An 18971-nucleotide genomic window follows, 5' to 3' on the forward strand; every position below is an offset into this window, starting at 1 on the left:
ACCTTCAAAACCTGTTGCTGGGTTTTTCGTTGTAGCCTGGTTGGTCTAAGGCATGGGTTCACAAACTTTGTGATACCAGGACCTTAAGTGCTGGATGGACGGGGAGCTTGCACACGGCAGCTGCCACGGCCATGCACCGCTTCGCGCCACATGCTGCTTCCCTGCGCTACCGCACGTACCCCCTGGGAAGTTTGCGGCCCCCTTTTAAGTTCCTCACAACCCCGGGGGGCCCAACCCACAATTTGAGAACCCCTGGTCTAAGGACATCAGCAGGCCAGGTTCTTTGAGTAGATGTAGCGTCTTTTTTTAGACCAACTGGTACTCGGTCTAAACAAAAGATGTAATTTCTATTCGAAGAAGTCTGCCTGCCTTAAAAACACACTGACACGTATCTGGGAAAGGCCAGAAGCCGGGAAACCCCCATAGCAAAACAGCTCATTGCCCAGGGGCCTGCAGCTGATGGTGAACCCAGAGCTCCCTGCACCACACGCTGCCGAGGAAAAGCCAGGGGAAAGAAAGCTCGCAGACCACCCCCGCCCACCCCCCGTCTGTCTTTGCACCAGCCAATCCGGGAGAAGAGCGCGGACACAGCCCCCCACTACCACAAATTGTGCAGCCGAGTTTCCCGCATTTGGGGAAATCGCAGGGGTCATCAGGCCCGGAACGCTGGGGGCGACCCTCGCCCTGGGAAAACCACCTGGCTGGTCATGGTGTTTCGCCTGCCAGGTAATTACACTCCCCTTCTCCCCGCCCCCGCCCACTGGCCAGGACGAGCAACGCGAGCGCAGCCCCGGAGCACGCCTACACCCCGCCGCACCGGCGCCACCCCCGCGCTGCCGCCAACGGCCACACTCGGCGCCCCGCTCCCACACTGCCCCGCGGCGCCGCCGGGCTCATCTGCATGCGGCCCCGCCCACTCCGCTCGCGTCTGCGCGGCCCACTGCTGTTCCCGCTGCGGACGGCGGGGGCAGCATGGCGCTGGGCCTGTTGCGCAGCGCCGGCTGCTGCAGGAGGGCCGTGGGGTGGCAGAGCGGGGCAGTGCTCGTCCTGCGCGCCTGCAGGGTGCGGTGCACTGGCCCCCTTCACGTGCCTCTGAATGCACCCTCTTCAGGCAGCAGAGAAGCCAAAGATTGTAAGAATCCTCCCAGGTGGAAATGAAACTCCCTTTCGCACGGGGAGGTGGAGGAAGAAGCCTGCCTGATGTGCACATGGCAGAGCAGCCCTCTCACAAAAGGACTCCGAGGTTCCCAGGGGAATAAACTTCCACCCTTTGCAAAATGAAGTTTCTTTTCTACGTACGAGAACTCATGCAGTCTTTGAATTTTCCTCAGCCCAAGAGCTCTCGGTAGAAAGGCTAAACAGGCTGAAGAACTTTGAAAGAGGAGGAAACGTTCTAATGCGTTAGAGTTCACCTTGCCGATTGCTTTAATGCAAGATGCGATGAGAGTTACAGCTTGAGGCCACAAAATGCTGGGTGGGAAGCGAGATGACTATAGTCAGCCTAATCTTGGAACAAACCACTGGGGAAAAAGTGGGGGGGAGCCTCTTTTAGATGAAGGAAATCCAAGATGGGAGGTTCCACGGGACACCAAAAGATGTCCCTCAGGTGTTGCATCGAACTGATGCCACAGGCACAGCAGTATAACTAGTTATAACTCCTACCAGAGATTGAAGCTGGTCTGTGTGACAGGGCAGCTACTTCCTTTCTGCTACTTCCCCAGAGGCCTTCTAAACTGCTAGCCAGTATTGGGAGAAACAAAGATGTGGGGTTGGGGGTGTTTTGTTGGCTGGATAGCCACACACCAGGGAGTTAGGGCTGGAGAAACAGGGACCCAACAGTGGCTCTTTTAAGGGCAAGGGTTGGCTATTCTGCCCATGAAGATGATGGTGTTAAGGGCAGCTTCCCGGATGAAGAGCAGGAAGGGCCTGTTAGCATTGAAGACGACTTTGTTCAAGGGAAATGAACGGCCTGAGATGATGACTGCAGTAACTGCTGCTGCCTCGCTGCCTTCCTCATTCACCTGCCAATCAGAGGGGAGACTGGATTAAAAACGGTCTTCTGTCATACCAGGCAGACCTCCACCATACAGGCACCCTGTTTCCAAGTGGGAACTCAGTACCCCTGGGAGCCTGGCAATCCCATTCCTTCAGCTGGCTGGGAGCATTCACACATCCATGAAACCTACATTCCCCCATGGAGCAAGGGCGGCTTTCGCTGAAGAACTCCAAGCCCTGCTGCCTGGGCACTGCTAAGCCACAACCCAGCCAGTGCATTTAAAGAAGGATTCATTAAGTTGGTTTAAAAGCTTTTTTTTCCATTGTCTTACGGACCTGAAGCTCAAGGACATAAAAGCATCATGTCACTTTCTGAACATGCTGTTACACAGCTCTTTACACTGAGGGGCTGATGGCTCCATACCTACAAAGTTAAACATATCCTCATCCAAGCTCTGACGCATCTGTAGAGTTTGATTTGCAAGGTCATACATTCACGCATTTGCGTGACTCAGAATAGCGTGTGCGTGCCTAAGGCCCCTGACAGGCATTAAAGTACAAATGCAATGGGATCTGGTGTGGGGTCCCAAGGATCTCACTTCCCATGCCACACATGCATGGGAGGAGGCACAATCATGGAATCCTGCATTGATCCCATTGTGACATTTTGCTGGTGCAGGGGGAGCCTGATCCCAGGTTCCCCCTGTACTGACAAGAAGCAACCTTGGCTCCCAGTCATGGGAGTGGACTATGAGCTCCTGCCTCTGAGGGCCCTATCAGCTGATTGGAGTTCCCAACTGGGGGGGTCCTGATCAGCTGACCAGGGTTGTTGTCATCCAGGGAACACATGGTGCACCCCTGGTTGGGAACCCCAATCATCTGAGGGGCCTCCCAGCCTTTGGTGCACATGGGAGTCTTGAAAAGCTCCCATGTGCTCTAGAGGTTGGGCACAGGTCACACATTCAATTAAAGATAGGATAAGAACCAGCCACAACAAAATGCATATTTTGTGTAATAACTGCAGCTTATTCTTCATTTTATTATGCCATTAACTAATTGATTGAATGTGTAGCCAGCCCACTAAAGACATGATTGACCAGTTAATTATGTGTTAAGTGTAACATCTGTCAGGGGCCTGAAACTCACCTCCCCCCACTCCCCTGTCAGCAATTTGTTGTTGTTGCCAATATGCTAACAATCTTCCATCAACAGCGAGAGGGACTAGGGGCCAGATCCAGTAAAGGACTTAGGCATTGCAACATCTAACACCTAAGCACCCAGCCCCAGAGAGGAACCAGACGGATGTTTCAGGTTTGTAGCCCCCACTACCGGAGACTGTAGCTGGGCTGTGAGACCGGGCAATGCCTCACTGTACTGGGAAGAGTCCGATGACTCAGAATGGGGATCCAGCAGGCGACAGCCTAAAGCCAGAGCACATGGCAAGCAACAGCCTAGAGTTAGCCAGCATGTAACAGCTACTTGATGACTTTACTGCAAAAGGTTCTTTGCAGACAGAATCCAAACAATATGTTTTACACCTTTATACTCTTGGTTTTTAGACTTGATAAGAGAGGGAAGCGGAAATTTTGGTGGCTTTTTACACTCTCCACCTTCTACCATAGGCTAGAAGCTAGGACTGCTGCAGGACTAGGTAGGAGATGGGTACCACAGTTTTAAGTCCATATTTTTGTTTGTTTTTTAAAGACTAAACAAATGAGGTAAATTAAAAGAAAAGATTCAAAGCGGTGCTGGAAAGCCAGGCTCACCTCTAGAAAGGCCTTGTGGAAAGCATCCGACACATGCAGGTCTGTACGGCTGTCCGCAACTATACCTAGAAACCAACAAGCCGGGAACAGAGAGACAGTTTAAGAGCTACCTTGAGAAGACAGCATCCCAAGAACCAAAGCATTTCACTTGTCCAGCTTAAGGTGATCAAGGCAGAAGGCAAGAACAATGCGGGAAGGGCAAATGAGACAAGGACGAAGCTCAAACTGAGTTTAGAAAGAAGTTCTGCCCTGCAGTGGTCTCCACAGGACTCCAGCTGACTTCAGTGGAATCCATGAATATCTGTACCCGAGTGTGGGTTTTGGCCCTTAACACTCAGCAAGTTGCAGATAAGTTCAGTGCTGGTAGAAGGTACCAACCTGCTGACCTACCTTGGAGACTGATCTTTTGCTACGCATTCAACCCTGACCTGGAGACCCCCTCCTAAGCCCTACCCTTTGGGCAAGAGGGGACTTTGATCCCCGTGACCCTTCAGCCAATTTAGGCCTCTGTACAGAGTCTACCAGTTAAGCCCTGAGCAGCAGAGAGACCACTCACACTTCTAGCAACCCTTAAAAGTATTTTTGTGCACTCCTTTACCCCCAAATCTGAGGCAACATCTGCTTTGTTTAATATCTCTGCCCCTGTTCTTGGAGAGAACCCCAACCACCCACCCCACCTGGGCTGACCTGGCAACTTGGCTGCTTTTTGTCTGAAAAGATCAAGCAGCCCCATCTTCTGCAGGTTCTCCTTCAGGCTGAAGCTGTCTTCAATGCGGAAGCGGGGGAGGTAGACAGAAAGCGAGATCTCTTTCATTGAACCCAGCCATTCCTGCAGTTTCTCTGAAGTCAGTCCCTTCACCACATCCAACAGCAGCGTGTCCCTGGCAGGCAGGATGAGCACCATGGTGATGTCGTCGCCTTTGTAAGGCATCTCCAAGATGTGCACTTGATCGTTTTGGACTAGAGCATAACGGAATTTGGTTTCTTGGTACATCATGGGGACCTGGCAAGTCTCACCGTCCACTTTATAGAACGTTTCCAGTTTTGTGTTGTGAACAGGAAACTTTGATTTCCAGTGTCCCTGTGGGACCAAGGCAAAGACAGATGCAGCAGTCAGCTCCACACAGACTCAAGAACCCCAGCCTGAAGGCAGCACACAGGCTGTACTAACCCCACTCTAAACTGCATCTGCTCTCCCCCATCTACAAAGTGACTATCGATTTAGCTTTGCCACATCTCTGCAAGGCGAGTTTGATAGACCAAGGCACAAGCAGGCTCCAAGGCTTAGCTCCTTCTCAGCACTGGGTAGGGAACCCATTACTTCTGTTTCTCAGAATGTCTATTTCCCTGAATGGGGCTCCTAAATCTCTGGTTTCCCCATGAAGCTGTAATCATTTATTAAAACACCTTGGCTTGTAACCAGTTTTGCTGTTTCTTGCCTCCTTGCCTTTGTCCCACCCATCCTGGCAATGTGATCAGACGAGTCAGTTCTAACCTGTCAAGGAGCTAGACCCAGCACTATGGAATTTGGAGCCAAATTCACATTTCAGAACCTTGCCGTAATTTGGGGTATTTGAATCTGGGATTCTGGCTTCATTGTAGAAGTAGGGTCCAAGTAGGGAATTCCCATCTGGACTCCAGGCTTTGAGCCTTCCCAAGGCACTGAGGTGAGGGCTGGGCAGATCCAGGTTTGATATGCATCCACCTCTAGGATTCAGAGATTCAGTTTCAACTTTTCTGGACCAGGGTTGATGTGTTTGAGTTTTTGCTATTGCCCATGATTGAGGACTTTGATTTCTATACCAGTTATTGCAGGCTGACAGCTCTGAGAAGCTGCTCCATTTCTTAGAGCTTCAGGGTGTTTGGCTTGGGAGAATGATTTCTCTCCTGACTTCCTGTCATCCCTCAAAACCCTGGACACATTGCACTCCAAGTCCCCAAGGAACCAGTCTCTCCCCAGTTTCATTTGCCATACCTTAAAGTAAATTGCATTGACCAGAACTAGGACAGTGTTTTCATCAATGACTCCTTGTGGGATCACTTCTTTAATGCGTTCTTCTGTTTTATTGGCGACCCAGTCATTAATGACAGTCCTGGATTGCTCTGGTTGTTCCTGGAGATACAGACAAGAAAATAAGTGGGGGATTTTCAGGTCAGTCCAAAGAAATCAGAGAGAGATAAAAATGCCAATAGCACAACAGAATGGAGAAAGAAAGAAGTCAAAGTAATTCTAACTCACTTTGAAATTCAAGGGCTGAAGTTTGGCTCCATAAACCACCTCGCTGATGTTTTGGTAGGTCTCATTGAAGACCAAGGATTTTTCCCCGAAGAGGCGGTTGGCAGATATCAGCTCGGAGGATTTGTTGGCTTTCTTATATAGGCGGCAGTTCAGCTTAGCAAAGAAGAAGTGGATCTGGTCAGATGTCTTCTCTGTAATGGTGTCAAACTGAAAAACCTAGAGATGCAAAAACAGAGAGAATGAATCCTAACCCAGGCTCCCCATTTCCTGTAGCAGTGGCAGAGGGGTTTTGCTCATCAGCTTTATAGACAAAGGGTTATAATGCTGCTCACTCAGGACAGTATGGAAGTGGCCACTTTGCTGGCACTCTTGGTTTGTTTTTCCCTGTAGAACCAAACAGGCCTGACCATCAGGCAGGGTTGGCAACCAAACAATTTTTTTTACTGACATCCACAAACTTTTTATTGACAACAAAACACTTTAATTTGCATGCGTTTTTACTGTCAGTGAAAAAAACCCACAACTTTTGGATTGACAGCCCTGTGTGACTGCAACAGTGGTTTTATATCATGCTGCTCCTCCCACATTGATCTCCTATTCACCCCCTTACCCTGACTGCCCTCCCCTGCCTTACCCCCACTGGCCCTGCTCCTTGGCACAGACCCTCACCCCCTATGTCTCCCTTGCTCCCTGCCCCACAGCTCCATCCATGTCCTGCCTAGCTCAGAGATATCAGTGGCAGTACATGCTAGTGAAAAGGGAAAAGGCGCTATGGAGGCTCTAGTGGGCCAGAAAATCCTGACACTCACTTCGCTGTAGAGCTCCAAGCTGGGCTCCCATTTAAACAACAGGTAGCACTGCTCTGCTCTCTCTGTCCAGCATCAGCATTTGTATTTATTTGGCTCCATTTTGACATATCTTGAAGTGAGATCAGTGTTTCTGTTTTTTATGGATGGCTTAATTTTTGTTATGGACATCACAGACAGGCATTTAGCTTGCATTTTTTAGACCGCCCATAAATTTACAAACAGTTGGCAACCCTGTCACCAGGGCAGAATGCTTAAAATTTGCTGTGATTAAAAATAGCATGAGCATCCTTTGCAGCAAGGCCTGTCTCACTGGGAGAAGAAGCACAGCTAGGCTGAGCCCAGGCTTTGAAGATTCCAGGACAAACAATAATGGACATAGCCAAGAAGCTGCTGCTCTTCTTTCACCTCCTATCCTTCAGAGCTCTTTAATACTCTGACCCCCTCTCCTTTTCCATACTCAATGCCCTGCCTGTCCCCACCTTGATTGTTTCTTTCCATGGTCCAATTACTACCTTTTTTTTCAAGCCATAAATTATAATAAGAGGGGCCCTGGTTTTTTGCTTGCCAGGCTCCCATCCCTCTCCTTTCAGAAAGCACATAAAGTTGCCATGGTTTGTGGTTGGATCTGGATTCTACTCCAGCTTCTGCCACTGACCAGACAGGGAACCGTCAACAAGTCCCTTCCCCTCTCTTTCCCTTCCCACTCAACCAGAGTGAAATGTAAGTTCTCTGGGCCAGGCAGTACCTCACTTTGCATTTGTATAGTGCCTAGCAAAAGAAAGACCTAACCCTGACTGGAGCCTCTAGGAATTACTACAGTGCACATAAACACTTAAAAGCTCTGTGCAGAACTCCTGAAGGCAACAGAATACTTCCTGGTTTTATTGTATTTTGACACACACTTTCAGATCGTTTCTACATCGTGCATGAATTCTGGTTCATCATGTGTTGTCTATGGTATGGTGCTGTGAATGTTATGGCACTGTTTGAACAGAGTTAATGCTTTATGGTACCAATCACACACTTTCTAGCATCCCCACCAGGGTCACACAATATGTTGCTGACAAGTTGCTAAACATGGGCCTCTCAGCAACTCCCTACAGTGAGAGAACCTACAATATTAGCTGTAAACAATGTTGTACATGTATAGGTCTGGAAACCCCAGACTTAAGTAAGAGATCTCCTCCCATCAGATAAATGTGGTACATACTGTAGACACTTGCAAGCAATAGCCACTTTGAAAAAAAAAGATTAAGTCATTGCTTTGAAATTCATTTTCTGTAGCACACTGATTCTCATCTATTTGTGGCTGCCAGGTAGGATGGCATATACTGATTTATCATTGGACATGCCAATATGAACAGAAAATTACTGCATATTTTTCTACCAATCCTTTACAGACGCAAACTAGTTAATCTGCACAACCCATCTCCAAGGTTATGGAGCTGTTTTTACAAGAGGAAAAGTTAACGTAGAAAGATCAGGGGCCTGATCCCATTTCTCTGAAGACTCCTCTTGATGACCTCAATAGGAACAGAATTGACTTCTATAGAGGGGGATGCTCCAGTGGTTAGGACATGAGATATTAAGGACTTGTCTATACATGAAATGTTTCCAGTTATACCAGTCTAATTATTGACTGGTTTAACACCCTATGTGGGTACCCTAATTCTAGAACTAGATTGTCTGCTTGGGGATCTAGGCTGGTTTAAAATATACCAGGGCATAAGTTTTTCCATATAGGCAAGCCTTCAAGGCCAAAAACTATTCCACCTCCATGTATGTAAGTGCTATTTACAGAACCTAATGTAGTGGCATTTGGGGCACTTACGTAGATTTTAGATCTCATTTCCAGCTATGTAGCAATACTTGCCCCTGTGAGAGATCTCAGAAAATTCTTCTATGGCCATGAATACCCTGCTGAGGAACAGCATTGCCCAGGTAGATGCACATGCCCATGTAAGTCCTCAGGTTCAGTTGGAGGAAAAACTGTGATTAGCAATTCTTTGATGCAAGAGGAGGAGGAATAGAAAAGCCCTCCCTACTTTCTAACCCAACAGCCTAGTGTTTAGGGAACTTGGCCAAGAAGCACAAGACCTTGGTTCTGACCTAGAGGAGCCTTCAACTTCTCTCATTTCCCAGCAAAACCTTCAGGCATAGGGTAGGGTTAGGCATTGTCCAGACCACTCCCCAGTCCTCTTTTTTAAGCTGGCCCAGCGAACAGCAAAAAGACAGCAAGATAGAGGGAAGATGGCTCAGGGAGATGGATGCTGCCCTTGAAGACAGGGAGCCTCAGGTTATAGCTTGGGTCTCTGCTCCAGATGGCTTTTCTACATTAATAGCCAGTAGATACAATGGACAGAGAGCAACAAGACCACTTTTGTCCCACTGGCAGCATGACCAGAGTGAAATAGGATTGGCCTAATTTCTTCATCTCTAAAACAGAAATGACAGCACTGCCTCACCTTGGAGGAGTGTTGTGGAGAATAAGTCATTAAGGACCAAGAGGTACTCAGGTTTTGCAGTTACAGGGGCCAGACAAGTACTTGAGACAGACTCCCCTAGAGAGGAAGCAGGTGTCCACACCAGGATAAGGATTCTGGAATTTCTCGCTCATCGCCATGCTCAGAGTTCACTTCTAACTGGATAAGTCGTGCAGTGACAAGCACAACAGCACAAGAAAAGCACCTGGAATGAACACCAAATCTCAGTTCATGTTCTAACCAGCTGCCAACACCATAACAGAAGGCTTTGATTTCTGGAGCTGTCCTCTTGCTACAGCCTATGTAGTCAACTGCTTATAAGGCTCAAGCCTGTCTCTTTATTTCTGTTTATCACAACATGCAAAATAACACTGGCCATTTCTGTTCTTGCCTGCCCTCCTCCTACTTTGCTCTTATCTGTAGATTTTATGCCTTCTGTATGGGAGCCTACTGAAAACTAACTTCACAGGTTAGGAAACTGGATCTTCCAAAGCTATGGATCACTAGGTCCTTTGCATAAAATTCCGCTTAGGTAAGAATACTATGGTCTAGAAAAAAACTCATCATTTGTGCTACACTGGGTTTAAAAAATAAACCAAATGAAGTTTAGTTTCTTCTAAAGGGAATCATATACCACTGGAAGGTATCACAGATGCAGCCTTCTGAACCAAAAGTCACCTGTCTAGCCACACAGCAGGAAGCAGGGGGGGAAGCTTCTTTGCCAGCATGCCTCAACCCTGACCTGAAGGATCAGATCCAGGTGCTAAAGGGCAGCTCACTCTCCATGTTCCACTTGGTCCTTGGCCCCTATGAAAGGATGGCTAACAAAGGAAGGAATCATGCAGGTAACTGGATGCTGATGCCAGGACACTGGGCTAAAAGCAGGCTCTTTTCACACAGAGGGATGACTGCCTCCTGTAGAGCTGGCTCTAAGAGGAGGCCCAACATACTTTTTGTTGTTGCTACTAATCAGGTTTCCAACAAAGCAGGATAGTAAGCATGTCTTGCCAGTCCATTCCATGTAGTGATGGCTTGTGTGTACATGCTCATAAAGGGCTTAGTACAGCAGCACTGGCATCAGTGGGAGTTACACTGTTAAAGTCAGTGGGATTATTACAGGCAAGTAAGCAGAAAAGTCACATGGTGGCTAGTACAGCAAGGATTGGTAGGGTAGACAAGGCTTGTGATAACTGGGCTACATGTCTCCCCATTGTTGCAAAGTCCTGGAGGTCAGGGGGTGAGCCTCCTGCTAAGAATGACCAGTGCTGTTAATTTATTGATGGGGCTTTTGTCTAAACAAAAAGTTCAGCCTGGGGTCCCTGTTCCATCTCTTCCTCCTCATCCCACGCAAACCAGGGGCTGCTGCATTGTTCCAGCTGCATTTTTGCACTTATTTCAATAGGAACATCTCACACTTGGACTTCTGCATAAGGATGGTGGAAATAGGGGGCCTTTAGCACAAACCCCACTCCAAGGCCTGCTTGGCTTCCCTCAGCTTCCTGTGTAGAGGCCTGTCCCTGCTCATCTACCTGCCTAGGTCCAGAAGAAAAAAAGTATTCACCTTCCTTCCTTACATCCAAAGCAGGTTTCTTCTCCTCCAGATAGAGGCTATAACCTGCGTGTCAGCATGTGCATCAGAAGAATCTACTTGGATCACTGGAGAAGGGTTTGGACTACAGAAACCCAGAGGGAAGTAGTCTGGGTCATCTTCCAGAAGGGTCCTGGCCAGAGACCTGTTTAGCAGAAGGGTCTGTCTCTCAAAATCTGGGGTTACAAAGGAGGTGATTTGAGCAAAGGAGCCATTAAAAGAGAGAGCTTTATTATAAGCAGCTAGCATTTGGCACCTTTGTTCTAACTTAAACCACAAGGACTTGGAAACTGAGGAGATGCCACTGACCTCCATAAGCTGCTTTAGAGTGTCACCACAGGCACCGAGCTTGGTCATGGCAAAGGCTGTGGAGATACTGAGGGGTGACATGAAGATGTTTGCCAGGTCACTCTTGGAGTCTGCCATGTACTTGTAGAAGGTAATGGCAAAGCGGGAGTTGGCCTTTGACAACTCCCAGACCCGACGGTTAGTAAATTCAGGGATCTTATCCTTGGCTTGATCTGCCTCTGGCCCCTCGCCCTCCTGTGGTTTCTTCTCGGGGTTACGGTAAATGCAAATAGGATTCACAGGAATGTCCTTTGGCTTTGCAGTACAGATGTCTTCCACTGGATGTTGCTGGGGGGCAACTGCCCCCCACATACTGATGATCAACACCACAAAGAGATGCATCCTCCTGAAACCAGAAAGAAATGTTACAATCCAGGTGGAAGCCCTGCTCTGAAAGCCATCACTCTGAGTGGGCTCCTCAGTATCACATCCTCTCATTTAATTCCTCCCTACAGGTTAGGTTATGGAGTAAGGTAATCCATGTCAAGGATGCTATCCTGGTTTGGGCTTTCCAGATGTTGGAAATGGGACTGATGGACAGGCAGCTGGAAATATCTTGCAGTGGTGAAATAACATACATAGCTCAAAGAGCTGTCTATGAAGGTGGAAATTCAAATTCCCTTTGGAAGGGCTTGCACACCTCTCCTCTTGTACAAAGGCTGCCTGTTGTATAATGTGAAACATGGACAGCTGTAATATTTACAGCACTTTAAACAACTTAAAGGCACTATAGATACTGATCAGATAGATGACTGTGTCATAGTGCTATAAATTAGTCAGAACTCTATAAAATGGCCCTTAGTGAAACAGGGATAACTCTGAAGTGCTTCACAGTGATGGTATCACTGGGAGGCAGCTGTATAATGATATGCTACTGAAACGCTGCAAAGAAGTGCTTCCAAAAAGGCAGAATAAGAATTGTTCTATATATGTCTGTCTATAGTCTGTCTGGACTTTCTTTGATGTTTTCTACCTGTCAAGCTAGAGCCCCAGAGCAAAAAAACAGGTTGCCAAAATAATGGCCCAGTGTCTGGTGTCCAGTTGTTGCACAAGATGTAGAACACTTATGATTAACAGCAATTCAATAACAGATATAGGGGAAAGTGCTGTCCTAACCCAGCATTTCTTTGGGCAATATCTTTTATTGGATTAACTGCATAGAGTAGATTAAGGGAAGAAAAAGTTTCTCAATACTTCCTAAGGTTCTGCATGGTTATGTTGCATATATGGAGTCATATATACTAGCTAAACGTTTGGGATGATGAAGTGCTGAAGCCAAGAGGTAAAACTTCCACTAATTTCAAACCCAGGAGGTGTGGGAGGAGGGAAGCAGATAATTTCATGCCTAGAGTCTTTCCAGGAACCTTTTCAAGTGTCAGCAGGGTTGACTTAGCTTGGTCTTTCATACATCATAATGACAAAGTGTGTACTATGTGGCTGTTCACCTATTGAAACCTTGCGGGGAAAAAATCTTTCCCAGAGGTGAGATTTGTCATGTACAATGAAAGATCCCTGATCACTTCAGACAGTGATCTGTTTTGGAAAGCTTGGCTAAAGTATATCCCTTCTTCTTCCACTGATGTGTGAATTGCTGTTTGATGAGCACAGTCCATCCCTGTAGAGACTGTACTGCATATAGAAGTTAGAGAGTGCTTTGAAATTCTTCCAGGACTAAGTGTTTTAGAAAGGCATATAATGCTTTTATGTTGACTGGATTCTGGCAAGAGAATGGAGTACGTACGGCAGATTAAAAAAGTTTTCTTTCTTTCTAACCCAGTCCTGGAGGAAGGCAGTGAACTACTGAGTCAGCTCAACATTGCAGTTTCAGGCAGTCTCCTGCATCATTAATAGGGAAGCTCAGTAGAGTCAATGTAGTAGGCAAACTGAGTTATGCTAAGGCTTTTAGCCATAGTCCAGGCCTTTCCAGAAGTAAGCAACACAACTGAACAGAGTGCCTTCTGTGGTGATGGGAGACGTGAGGGCTGAGAGTGGGGAGCTGGCAAGCAAGGGCCAGCAGTTTCCCTATAAGGAATGTGGCTAGCACAGTGCCAGGGGATTGGTGCACCATATAAGGAATGCTTAGCACACAGCCAAGGGATTGGACAATTCCAGATGAGAGTAGTTACAAAAATGATGGACAAACAAAGGAACACACACGTATTCTGTGTTGCCACCCTGGGGGGACAGGAGCAACCTTGGACTTCTTGTTTGAACAACGAGGAATCCAGAAACTAACATCCCACACGCCCAGCAGAAGCTCCAAGGCCTGTACCACCAAAGGTCACTGCTGTAAAGCCTGAATGAACGGCTTGTCAGGTCATATTGCAAGGAAGAATACTTGTAATAAGCCTAGGGGTTACTATTAAAAGTTCACTTGATACCAAATCGGATGAGGGGCCATGTCCATCCTTAGGGGTCTCTGGTAAAAGGAATCCTAGGGGCAAGTCAAGACCCAGAATGAAGCATAGTGAGCACCTCTTCCTTCCAGCCCCAAGCGGTACGTGCCAGAGTCAGGCTGCAAGCATTAGTCTCTTCCCACTGCTGTAGTAGTTACTTTTGCTCAGCATTCTTTTCTCCTAACAAAGGGCAACAGGCATTAGGGTTATAAACCTATGGGGGTTGGAGGGTTGTAGCCATGGCAGTCCAGGAAACAGAAATGAGGCTTTTTTGTTGCATCGTTTATTGGATCAACTGTATAGTAGGGAGTGCTGTTAGACAGCCTGGAGGGGCGCCTGATCCCTGAAACAGCTCTCCCAACTATATATCACCAAAAAAACCCCCTCGACTCTGAACATAAATCTATGGCTAATTTGCTAGCAAGCATGAACCTGTTGGACTCAGTATACAGTTCTCTCCAGCCCATGTCCAGGGGAGCTACTTGAGTCCAGTAAGCTTTGATTTGAGGAGTTTCAGTTGGTGTATGAAGTTCACTTTCTAGGATGTGTTTTAGAAAGGGAGGACCTCCCCCTCCCCCCAGAAAGTCCTTTAAAGTGAGGCAGAAAAAAAGTGAGTATTGGGCAGTAGAAAGTTTTAAGGATCCCTAATACATGGCCTGCTTCCCACTATGAATTGGTTCCTCAAAACCAAGATTTTGCAGATGTTCTAGCAAGCAAGACATGACAACCTAGATCTATGGTATCCAGGCAGAACCCTACAAAAAGAGAGCCGTAGCATCAAACACACTATCTAAGAAACTAGGACTCCCACAAACATACAACACAAGTAGTGGTGAGGGGTTCCTGGATTCATTTCCCTTCGTGGGAACCTATGTGGAGATGGGTTAACAAACATGAGAACATCACTGGAACTTAAAGTCCTCTTACCTGCCTCTAGTGTCTCCAATGCTTTCCCTTGAGGATGTGAGCAGCAGTGCAAGATAGTAAATAGGATTTCTTTAGCTCAGCGAAAATAAAAGGGAGTCCAAACCAGTCAGTACTAGCTTCCACACTGAGTTTGTACACTTAGCCAGAGCTCAAAGGGAATGTAGGAGGGCAGGAGGTGGAGTGGGATGTCAGGGGTCAAAGGTGGATGACCAGCTAGGGAAGGTTGAGCAATGTTTAATTTGAGAGAAGTTTTGAAGTTCAATCTGATGAGAGAAAGTTTGATCAACTGCTCTAGGCAAACTGCAGGCCTGCTGCCCCCCCCATGCTGATAAAACAATGGGAGAAATGTTCAATAATTCAAATACAGATTTAGAAAACACATTTCTCCAGACATTTTGGTCTTCTGTAGCTCAGGATAGTAACTCTCTCCCCTACTTCTCCCAAAACAACTAGAGGCAAGATCACCATTCTTTGCCTTCACTGGCTCCTGTCCCCAAGTTTGTACCTAATAAGCTGAAGATAATGATACCCCACTACACACAAACAGCACTGATGAAAGCTGTGTTGAGAAATGTAACTTAATGATTGCAGATTCAATTCCTCTGTAATTTTAACATCACAATCACCACTTTATGAAAAATAAAAAAGAGCTGTTTGGTTGGGGTTGTGCTTAAGTTTCAGGGCCAGAAAAAAAAATCCCTCTCTTGCTGATGAGATGCAGGGCTACTGGGTTCTGTACTGGGCCCAGTCACGTTCTGTAGTGCACATAGCTAAAAAACAGTGGCTGTTAAAACGTGCATTAGTTAAGGGGTGTGTAGACACGCATTGGGAAAAGTTGCTGACAGAATAGAACAGTAAGCATTGAAGGTAATGACTGATGAGAAGTCACTACCCCCAATACTGTCCCAAAGTAAATCATTTAACAACAGCCCCATTTTTGCCATGAAGTATCAGTGCTGTAATCAGCAGTGTCTTCACATCAAAGGCCAGCAAAAAAGCCACAAAAGCAATTTCCCCAGATACTACCAGAAACACACCCAGTTTTGCAAGGAAGAAACCAGTGTCTCAGGAATCACAGTTGTGTTCATTCCTGCCAAAAGGGAGATCTTGGCAAAAAAAACCCAGGCAAACCAGAATAATGCTGTCAGGCAAGCGAGCAACTCACAGATCACCCTTTTACATGCACTGATTTAAAACGCTCCCCCGAGAGAAGTGGTGCACCATGCTATTTGCTGGATTACTTTAGCAGAGGTAACCTAGAAAGCAGACTCTGAAGGGCTACCAGATTAGTTTTCCAAGAGGCTGAGCATCAGGTCTTAAAGATTTAGAGACGACCAGTTGGACTGAGAACCCTTGACATTAGTAGCCTCCATTGACCATTGCAAACCTTTTAAATCGAGACTGCAGCAAATTAAAATATTTCTAGTGTAGCCAAATATATATATATCATGCATCTTGGCTCCTCTCCACATATTTCCAGTGGGTATTCACTGGACATGAAGATTCCCACTGGACAAAGAAATGAGGTTGGTATGACTGAGGAATTTCCAACCGATCCTATAGCAAAGGGAAAAAAAGATGGACTTAATGCATATTGAAATACACAAAAAATGTCCAGATTTCTTCCAGTGGGTGTTGGATCATTGGTGGTAGATACAAAATCCAGTGCTAGTACTGTAGCAAAGCTGCTGAATTCTTGTAGGACTCCAAAATTCCAGTGCACAGGCCAGACAGACTTGGAGTCATTTAGTCTACCCCATGTAACACATATATGGGCAACTCAAGCCCTGCTCTACCCCAAAACTGATTTTTTTTTTGAGTGGCAGGTGCCTAGCACTTTTTTTTTTTTTTAAATAGCAAATGGAGGCAGAGCATCCACAAAACTCACATCCCTGGATGGCGCACTGATTTAGCATCCAATATGAAAAATGCATCAATAACAACGTTGCTAGTTGCTCTGTGTGGGTCAGTGGAGCAAGTAACTTTGTCATGATGGAATATGTAGCCTCAAGTTGGTAATGGTGCTTTGTTGCACTAGTCATCTTAAAATTTTCAAGCAAGTGACCCATCTTTGCAGTCCTTAGTACTTTAGTAGCTTAGAGCAAGAGGTATCAGCCATATTATTTGCCATTAAGTAAGGTCTCGTCTATGCTCAGTCCAAGGGAGGGATGTTGCAAGTCTCTCCCAGTACCATTCTTATTTGTTGCAAAGTCCATGTACCATTCACTTAGGATTGCCTAGTCTAGTGTCACAAGGCTTTGCACAGGGCCACCCTTCTGTTCCCCATATACATGCTCAATGGTATTTCATGCTTTAGGTGCATTTTGCTGGACATCTGCAGAGAGTTGTAGGCAGACCCAGTTCCTACAGCAGAGGACTTGGATTCCCAAGTTTAGTTTGCTGCGACATAGGTCCCATCTTGATAAGACTCTTGCCCCTATCAAATTTTCTGCCTTAATCTCTACACCCATAAAATGGGGAAAATAAATGTTCACTGCCAAGTCATGTCAAAAGCATTTTAAACATGAAAGCTGCCAATCTTTCAGAACAGCCATCACTGCCTTCCTAAGTGACCAAACTCACCATTTGGAGTATGTGAAAGCAGTGCACGTGCAAACACCCACATTCTTCAGACCACTGCAGTGTTTGGCGTACTCTGGGGCCCACAGACTATTTGGGAAAGCAGGACAACACGGTGTGCCGCACTGTAAACATTATTCACCCTACAAGAGCTTACACAGCTCAAGTGTTATTAAGGCTATGAAGAAACAGGATGGTGATGCAGCCATACCAACTGGCTCCATAGTTAAGAAACTTGCACATTAGACAGGAAGATGGTCATCTTGGGGCAAACATACACTGAGGGAGCCACATTTGCCTTTTCCTGAATGGGAAGGGGTGGGCAAAGCAGAACTTTCGGTGAAGAAGCTGCTACCTGTTCCACAACTGACGTTCCTCATACTTCAAAAGGGCTGAAGTTTGCACTCAACTGAGGCCATCTAATGTTGACAATGGACAAGGGCGAGGAGAGATCAAAACACGCACAACAGGCTTGGGGCCAGAACTCTCCTCATTCTAAAAAGGCGTAATGTAACAGGTAAAATGTTCCAGTGCTTCCTTAAGTGGCATGTTTGTCCCAGGCCTTTAAAAGCGCAGGCTTCTGGAACAAGTAATAAAAGGAGTCACTTAAAGACCACTCTATTGTTTAGGTCTGGTGGATATACATGCCTCTTGCCCAAGGAAACCACTTCATTGAAAAATAAAGGATTCATACCAAGTATTAGCACTGAGCAAGCTTTCTGGTCTTAGCGACCAGAGAAGGAAAGGGGGTATAGGGGAGAAAAGGGGACTTAAAAAAGGGGACATAGGGTGCTGTGCTTTTGTCCAGTGCTTAATTTTCCACTGTGGTCAGGAAGGATTACATATTGCTCTGGAGAAAGATCTGTAGTCAAGAGGCTCACAATGCAGAGAGAAAATGAGAGATATTTCAAATGTGTAAGCCATTAATTTATCATTTAATATAAATGCTGACAGAAAAGCAGATAAGACCTTGTAGACACTTCCATCTATTTACAGACTGAAAGGTGAATCACCTCCTTTCTACTAATTAAAATAAATCCTTTTTTTTATCTGCAACTCATAGGAGCCTTAAACACTATGCAGGAGTAACATGAGGCCGAGTCAGTTTCCAAAGGGAGGAAGGCAAGTTAGAGGGGAGGGAGGAAACAGCATTTCAACATACGGTGTTTTTCCACGTGGCATTTTCTATATAATCATGCACATTTTTTTTTTTAAACACAAAATGAGTGTTGGGCTTGTACTTAAAAAAAGAAATCACAGGGAACAATCACTTTCAAGACCAGTGATCTTTCTTGCCTTTCCATCTGCCAATCCCCTCCCTCCTCAGCATACTGTGTGAAAAAAGGTTTTTACTTAAGGTTTAAACACAAATACTGGAGGATCAAAACACCATTGGAGTAGGATAGAGCAGGCTCTGTTGTTTCCCTCTTCTGTCATCTCAAAAGGACCTTCCAAAAAGATACAAAAACTGCCATATATGCCTTTGAAGATCTCTTCCACTGCCAGCCTTCACGCATGAGATTTCAATGTTCAACTGTGCTCACAAAGAATTCACAATTTATGGAATTCTGCTCACACCTTTTATTTAAATCTCTACTCTTCTTGTGTTTGGGGAGATAAGAACAATAAATATTCATAATATTCAGCAAATAGAGTTAGCTGTCCCTTTTTATGATAGGAAGAAAATGGAAGTAAAGGAGAAAAAAGTCAAAAGGGATCACTTCAAAAGACAGAGGAGGGAAATAAAAAAAAAGTTTGTTCAGTACTGTTTTATAAGAACAGCAGATGGGGATCCTTACTTATACAAATTCCTAAGTAAACTCAAGAAGTCATTCATAAT

The 18971-nt window shown here is 46.0% G+C and overlaps 1 protein-coding gene and 1 non-coding gene across 3 annotated transcripts; both read right to left on the bottom strand.

Moving 5' to 3' along the window:
- Positions 1 to 570: 570 nt before the first annotated feature.
- Positions 571 to 734, bottom strand: LOC149864042 (U1 spliceosomal RNA). The gene has a single exon (XR_016442781.1). It is a non-coding gene; the product is annotated as a U1 spliceosomal RNA (small nuclear RNA).
- A 667-nt stretch (positions 735 to 1401) lies between these two features.
- On the bottom strand, positions 1402 to 14709 carry SERPINC1 (serpin family C member 1). Of its 2 annotated transcripts, none has more exons than XM_090048904.1 (7): positions 14552 to 14709; positions 11190 to 11574; positions 6001 to 6216; positions 5737 to 5874; positions 4449 to 4842; positions 3762 to 3826; positions 1402 to 2021 (listed from the first exon to the last, which is right to left on the bottom strand). In XM_090048904.1, exons 2-7 carry the CDS (start codon positions 11568 to 11570, stop codon positions 1848 to 1850), a joined length of 1368 nt encoding a protein of 455 aa, XP_089905030.1. In that variant the 5' UTR covers positions 11571 to 11574; positions 14552 to 14709; the 3' UTR covers positions 1402 to 1847. The 2 variants fall into 2 exon arrangements, with proteins under 2 accessions (XP_089905030.1, XP_089905031.1); XM_090048905.1 differs by having other exon boundaries at positions 14556 to 14707.
- Between the last annotated feature and the right edge of the window lie 4262 nt (positions 14710 to 18971).

The sequence above is a fragment of the Crocodylus siamensis genome, chromosome 5 (genome assembly GCF_052110815.1).
Source record: "Crocodylus siamensis isolate JL-2025a chromosome 5, ASM5211081v1, whole genome shotgun sequence".
Taxonomy (NCBI): domain Eukaryota; kingdom Metazoa; phylum Chordata; order Crocodylia; family Crocodylidae; genus Crocodylus; species Crocodylus siamensis.

Excerpts from the sequence above, each read along its gene's own strand:
- SERPINC1 (XM_090048904.1), bottom strand. The coding sequence starts at position 11,570 with ATGCATCTCTTTGTGGTGTTGATCATCAGTATGTGGGGGGCAGTTGCC. Across the intron at positions 5,875-6,000 it reads TTCAGCCCTTGAATTTCAAA|GAACAACCAGAGCAATCCAG; the intron begins GTGAGTTAGAAT and ends CTGTATCTCCAG. Across the intron at positions 4,843-5,736 it reads TCAATGCAATTTACTTTAAG|GGACACTGGAAATCAAAGTT; the intron begins GTATGGCAAATG and ends TTGGTCCCACAG.